The sequence below is a fragment of the Gossypium hirsutum genome, chromosome A10, assembly GCF_007990345.1.
Source record: "Gossypium hirsutum isolate 1008001.06 chromosome A10, Gossypium_hirsutum_v2.1, whole genome shotgun sequence".
Classification (NCBI taxonomy): Eukaryota; Viridiplantae; Streptophyta; class Magnoliopsida; order Malvales; family Malvaceae; genus Gossypium; species Gossypium hirsutum.
The window spans coordinates 70,399,264-70,406,903 of record NC_053433.1 but is presented as its reverse complement, the minus strand read 5'-3'; the positions used below and the strand labels follow the sequence as shown (position 1 = coordinate 70,406,903).

The 7,640-nt window shown below is 32.4% G+C and overlaps 1 protein-coding gene across 1 annotated transcript; it reads right to left on the bottom strand.

Annotated features, from left to right (window-relative positions):
* Positions 1–2,231: 2,231 nt before the first annotated feature.
* LOC107897139 (uncharacterized) lies at positions 2,232–4,930 on the bottom strand (the record flags this gene model as incomplete). The annotated part of the gene is made up of 11 exons (XM_016822485.2): positions 2,232–2,566; positions 2,663–2,715; positions 2,807–2,902; positions 3,008–3,110; positions 3,200–3,348; positions 3,477–3,505; positions 3,756–3,924; positions 4,084–4,207; positions 4,362–4,509; positions 4,625–4,703; positions 4,793–4,930. Coding segments are annotated over 11 exons (1,335 nt in total), but the record flags the coding sequence as incomplete, so codon positions are not given.
* Between the last annotated feature and the right edge of the window lie 2,710 nt (positions 4,931–7,640).

Here is a 7,640-nt window from a genome sequence, read left to right as displayed (position 1 = left end):
TTAAAATGATTAATTTGAGGTGACCCGATCACACCTTATCAAAAAGGATTGGTGGCGACTCCTCTGTTCGTTTTTATTTTCAAAATCCAAATCGATTCCCGTTTTTCAAAAAAATGGTTACGACATACACTAAAAGCAAATTAAAATTATTATTTATCCAATTCACACATGCATTATATCTAAAATAAATCTTATCATGAATAATTTAAAATACACCAAATTTATCAACTTAATTATGCAAAATCAAAACTAATTCAGGGGCACCTAAATCAATACATAAGCAAGGGATGCAAGTAATTAACACCTAAAGTCAATATACCAAAATTTAAAACACTATATATAAATTACCATACAAATTCATAATCCATGTTAAAGCATGCATTTAAATTAATAGAGTCAACATATAACTTAAATAATAAAATAATTATTACATAATTTTTTTAAAAATATATAAGTCAAAATTATTTAATATTCAAATCCAAATTAACAAAGATAGTATAAAAATTAAATAAAAGAAAATTAAACATCAGAGCAAAATTTGTTAAAAAAAATAGATATTTATTCAAATAATCATTAAAAAACAAGTTCTGGAAAACATTATAAACTAACATTTATATAATTATATTAAATAAGAAGTTAAATTAAAGAAAAAGATAAAAACTAATAAATACATTTTCCAAATTATGAATTAATGTGAAAGCAGAGGGACTGATTTGGGTATTTATAAAGGCAAAAGACCCTTTTAAAAAGCAATAAAAAGGTGAAAGGATTTATTTTGCAACTATAGGTGACAAGATTTCAATTTTTTGAAGAAATGTAAAACTAAATGGGTTCATGTTATAATTAATAGGAGTGGAAGCCTTTATAAAAGTAACTAAAAGACACGCAGAAACTAACTGTGAAAATTTCCCTTCAATTTCAACTGTGAGGGTGCGTTTGGTTCGCTGTATTGGATTAGAGGTGTATTGGATTAGAGGTGTATTGGGATTAGAGGTGTATTGGATTAGAGGTGTAATAGCTAATCCACTGTTTGGTTGAATGTAATGGAATAGAGGCGTAATAGTAATCTTGTGTTTGGTTGAATGGAATAGAGGTGTAATAGCATAATGGAAAAAACTAAAATGACTAGAATACCCTTAGCATAAAATTGTTTTGGTAAATGATTACTGTTATTGTTATTTAAATTTTAATAAGATTATTATTATCAGTAATAAATATTTTAATCATATTTAAACATAATTATTATTAAATATATTTTAATTAATAATATATAATTTAATAAAATTCTTATAATTAGCAGAAATTTGTTTTGGTAAATTATTATTGTTATTGTTATTTAAATTTTAATAAGATTATTAATATCAATAATAAATAATTTAATCATATTTAAACATAATTATTATTAAATATATTATAATTAAAATATATAATTTAATAAAATTCTTAATAATTAATATTCTTATATGAATTTACTCAAATCATAATATATGATACTGTAAAATATAAAGTAACATAATTATTATTAAATATATTATAATTAAAATATATAATTTAATAAAATTCTTAATAATTAATATTCTTATATGAATTTACTCAAATCATAATATATGATACTATAAAAGAAAATTTGAAATAATTAATATTAAATATATTTTAATTAAAATATATGATTTAATAAAATTTAAAATAATTATAACTAATAAATTATATTTCCAACTGAAACAAGCCAAACAACATAAGCAGTATTAGAACGGGGATTATTAAATCGACTTTTGTAGTATAAAGTTCCAAAAAAAATTTTCTTTATCTTTAGATAGAGAGAATCATGTTCATAAAACATATAAAATTTGACGTTGATGAACTGCAGTCTCTTCCATTGTTAATGCAGGTTGAAAGGCTTGATTTCAATAGTGTTACGGCCTTTGTATTTAACTTCAAATAGAAGTTTGTACAATTGCTCCAATTAATATTTTTTTCTTTGCTTCTATTGGCTGGGTTAGAAATTCAAAACAATATTTTTGAAAGACTTGTATAATTTCATCTGCTCAATAATTGGAAAAACTCAATTTGATTTCTTCCTTTAATTGTCTCTTTTTTAAGTACTAATTATCAGCAACAGGCAGGGCGATTTAATGTGGTCAAAACAACCACATCAAGCACTCTCATCTCTTTGTTTGCAGCAAAGATGAACTCAACAGCTTCAAACCATGGCAAAATAAGTACAACATATATAACCAAAACAGGATATGCTTTCTTCAATAACATCTCAACTTAAATAACGGAACATTCATATTATGTTCGGAACACAAAATAGGTAACTTATAAAGTACTGAATAAAAAACAGAAGTGTCCACTGCCATGGTTTATGCAAAGTCCTACCAATTCCTCAACGATTGGCCTTAGCAACTCTCTCGATTTCGTCCTTCTTCTTGATGGCATAGCTGCACAAACAACACGAGAAATGTTCCTACGAGCTTGTGTAATAGTATTTTGTCTTAAGAGATGCTTCACAAAATACTTTGCAGATGATATACTAGCTGTTAACAGAGCAGGTGACCACCAAGTCCTGCAACCAAATAAATGTCCATGCTTAATAAACCGGTTTTATTTATGGATTCTACCAGTATTGCAATCTAGATTCTTCTTCAAGCTTATAATGAACCTTCTTTTATTCGATCCTGAGGCAGCTGAGTTCTCTTTATTGGCAACAAGAATCTGCAAAGTTATCAATGAAGATTATGATAAATCATAACAAACCTAATTTCTATTGTATGTATAGGAACAGATCTCGATAACATTTTCTTACCCGGAAAAGATTAAGAAGGCCTTCAGTTTCATCAAGAAAAGAAAAATCTCCATGGATATATGCATCTGCAAGGCCTATATCAGCTTCTTTCATGATCTGGAGGGAAAGCACATATAATGCTCATAAGCAAAGGTGACAATAGAGTTTAATATTAACAAGTAATCCAACTGAATTAAGAATTAAGTAATGTGTGGTGTGTACCCTCCAGTAAAACTGAGGATTATGCACTTTCAGAACTATTTTAAGAGGACACTTTTCCATGTTTCCTTTGAAAGTGAAAATTCTGCCTCCTTCCTCTAAGAAACTGATGATAGCCACATGGTCAATTGTGTCAAATTCAAGTAGAAAAACATGCAGTGAACTAACATTGAGTGATTATATTTAAGAACTCACGTTACGCAGCCCATAGATATATATTGTTGAAAGAATTTAGTAACAAAGAGGCGTGCCGTTGTTTCCATGAAAGAGGGTGACATATTCTTTGGACTGTGCAGAACAGAAGAATGCTTTCCCAAGATACCATGTGCAGCATCCATACCAGCCTGAGAAAAAAAGAGCACCTTAGAAACATGCTTTGTGGATTCTTGTACTTTCATTGCAGCCTAAACTAAAGGAATTTATCTTGCTTGTTAAGAGTTGAAAATAAGCAGAAATTACTAGGTAGAGGTACCTTTAGTTCATCCTGATTGAAGTCATAGCCTGAAATAATTGTAAAACAGATACTCAGACGAGAGGCAGTTGACATCGTGTTTTATTATCTTATAATGACAGCTAATGAAGGTTTTAGAACACAAGAAATATAAAAGCACAGCACCATAACAGTAGCAATAATACTTCACAAATCCATAGCTAGTGGAAGAGAACTAAAAGAGCTAGTTTCATCCCTTGATAATTTACTTCTCCCCAAAATTTTGGTCCAAAATGTTAACTAATTTCATGAGGATCTCACCACAGAACCAGATTTCTCTCTTCCCCTGAATCTGACCAAGCTCAAGTGAAGCTTTTGATGCAGCAACAGAGGGAATTGCATGGCCAGTCGACCACTTAAGCAAGGTATTCTTCGGGGTATGGTCTGGATTGACAGTCACAAAAAATGGCTCACTTGTTTTCCCAATATACTATAAAAAGAATAAGAACCACTCAGCATTACTCAAGTTATAACTGGATAAACAACCAAGTATTTTAGTAATTCTGATGAAATAAATGGTATCTGACAAGAATCTTCTATGCTTCCCTAGATGTTAGACAATATTAGCAAACTTAATTTTTTGACATACCTGTAATGCATTGAGCCAGTATGTTAAGAATGCATTATTTTTGCTACTATTGAGAAAATTCAATGCACTCCAAGCTGATTTGTTTTGTGGCATTAAAGTACTATCCCGGTGAAGGAAAATATCACTGCCAACAGAAACAATTGATTAGATTTCATGAATTTTAGTAGCTCACTTTAAATAAACTAAAGAACGTGCAAAATAGATTAGATTATACTTGCATATTAATTTTGAGACGTTCAAAGGCAAACAGATCAACGAGGGAGTACAAATTTTAGTACCTGGTAGCATATTGGAAAGCACCCAGTACTCTTGTTTCTTCAAATGTTGCTTGATTTCCTAATAATTTTAGGGCAGTGGGAGCATCAACAGCCATTATGCATCCATTGTAAGTTTCTTGAAAACCATCTCCACAGACCATGGTGGTACCTGTCAATCCATTTATACACAACTATCCTCAGGGGTCTGTAAAATCTGATATGAAAAAGTCATATTTTTCCTGGTAAATATTGAAAGATGGATGATTTTCGAGGCAAGCACTCACCATTATCAGCAGGCAAAACAGATTGTACTTCACAACCAAGTTTAAAAAGACAACCTTTAGTCTCCAGCATTTCACTAACCTGATTTCATTGAATTGGATTATACTTTTAATTAGCTTACATCAATAGAACCGTATGTGGAGAGTTTAGGAAACTAGAAAAATGCTCACCCTTTTAACAAAATGTGAGTGCCCTTTGATAGTCAACCACTGTGGCTGCCCAAATTGCTGAAGATGGAAAAGGAAAACAAAAAGATCAACAAACGAAACCGACACATTGAGTTTTATATAGGAAGAGTCTAATGCAAATTAAGCCTACAATATACAAGATAGAATGATAATGCAGGAGAATTGATAATTTATCCCCAAAAAAACCCTAATTTCAACAGACAAAACCCACCATAGTTGAAGAACACAAATCTGTTTTTTGTCAACAAAACAATCATGAGGAAGAAAATTAAAAATCCAAATTAAGTAAAAAAAGAGAAGAAGCACTTGCCGCTTCTGTTGATGTTGGTGAAAGATGCCAAGATGAAAGTCGGCGAAAGATCTGAGCGGGTGGAGGTTTGGTTCGGTGGCAACTTCTGTTGATGTTGGGAGGGAGAGGGAGAGGGAGAGGGAGAGGGTGGGGAGAACGATTTCTGCTGGGAAGGGTAAAACAGACACCGATTAGCTAATCCTTTCTTTTGGAAGGGATTGGAAATCAGCGTTGAAGCAGAGAAAATGAGGATTGCGTAGTAACGTAATAGGCCCGTATTAGGGCAATACACCCAACCAAACGTGGGATTAAGTGGGCCCACCGATTAGGGGTGTATTGGCTATGCCAATACACCCAACCAAACATACTCTGAAAATCAAGATTTTTACACTTTCAATCATTTTTACTATGAATTTCCATATTTACTTTCTTTTTAGATTGAAATTTCCATATTTTATCATTCTTTTTTTATAATCTTTGACATTGTTTTAGTACTATGTGAGATATTAGAATTGTTATTACATTTTTCCTTAATCATTTATATTTGCATTAGAAGTTGGCATGTCATACAATGTGAATTATCATTTAGCATTTGTATTTATATTTCATTGGTGTAATGGCTTTATTAATGAATCATAGTCTTAAATAAATACATTTCATTTAATTATTGCATTTTATTCAAGAGTTTTTTAACAAGGCAACATTTTGTGTTTGAAAATTTAGAAAATTGTATCCTAACGTGTTGGGTTTCGATTTTCCGTTTGACCAAATAATCGAATACCCTTTTAAACTTCTGCATGTTTTGAAAATTATGAGGTGATCTCCGTTTTTTGGAGGCTTAGAATATTGTATCCTAACGTGCTGGATGTGGTATTTTATTCCTTTGAAATGAGTGAATCTTAAAATCCAACTCGAGTTGTTCGTACATTTTTAAAGAGATCGTATTTTAACATTTTTCTTCAAATTTTCAACGTTAGGACATTAATTAATCGATTAGGTACCAATTTTGGGCGTTGCGAGGGTGCTAATCCTTCCTCGTACGTAACCGACTCCCGAACCCGTTTTTCCAATTTTTGCAGACCAAAATCGTTGTTTTGATAAATCAATTTGTTTATTGAAAAACAACCACGTTTTGAGGTGACCCGATCACACTTCATCAAAAAGGATCGATGGCGACTCCAAACTGTCGTTTAAAAAGGTCGATTCCTATTTTTCGAAAAATAGTTTCGACAGCTTGGAGAGTCCACTGGGGAACAATAAGAGAGTCAAGCCAAAATTTGATTATTTTCTGTCCTTTTGTCGAAAATTAAAAATTTGGTTTTTAACATACAATCCTCTCATTGTATTTCATTAGTGTTATGTCTTTCATCATTTTATTCATTTTTTTTTTGTATTTTGAGTTTTTATATCCCCTCGCATTGCATTGCATGACCGTTTTCGTTACACCTTTTAAGTGGGAGTGGGAAGCTATGCCTTCGTGAGGATTTCACCTCGCATGGGCTAGTGGACTGCTTTCGGGATACATCTGTACCTATGACTTCGTGAGGTTTTCACCTCCGCATAGCCATAGGGAAATGTATTCCCTTGAATTAAACTCGACCCATATGAGCCTATAATGGGTGAGGGTTGAGGAATCTGCTGGTTCAGGTACCTTTTCTTAGAAGCAAGCCACATATAGTGAACTCTAAGAGCCCACCCTAGATAGAGCTATGTTGAGCTCTAGCGATTACCCAGATAAATGTTTGATTATTTTCTATTTGCTTTGGTTTTTATTATTCGATACTAACTTTTTGTGTTTTGTTGTTGTTATGATTGCATGTCATTTCATATTAAAGAGGTGTCAATTCCTGTTCAGTTCATAAATTAGAAAGCTTGTCATAGAGAACGAATTTCTTGATAAAGTGGAGGATAATGTGGTTGTCCATATGTGGTCAGAGAAGATGCAACTTGAGAAAGGGGATAGCCTAGCTGGGGGATATACGTCAGAGTTGTAAAACTTCACCCGTATCAATGTGAAGCAAAATGAGTTCTAGGAATTGAGGGATATATGGGCCCGTTGGGATGATGAGGCTAAGCAACTATTCTATCAAAATTACAGCGACCTACCCTATCTGCTTGACATCAAGGTGGACAAGCACTTGTTTCGAGCTATGGCTCAATTTTGGGACCCCGCATATAGTTATTTCACTTTTAGGAAGATGGACTCGGTGTCTACTGTGGAGGAGTATACAGCTTTGCTTCGTTGTCCAAAAGTTCAAGTCGACAAAACTTATTCTAGGGCTACTAATGGCCCAACTTTTATAAAAAATTAATGAGTATCACCGGGATGAGTGAACAATGGATTACAGCCCGAATTTAGAAAAAAAGGCGATGGCAAGTGCATTCCTTGGGTGAATTTGAGGGGCCTGTTCGTAGCACATTCGGATATAAAGAAGAAAGTTGACGTCTTCGCCTTGAGTATTTATGGTTTGGTAATTCTCCCTAAAGTTTTAAGGCATATAGATGAAGTAGTTGTCGACTTATTTGATCAACTTGACAAAC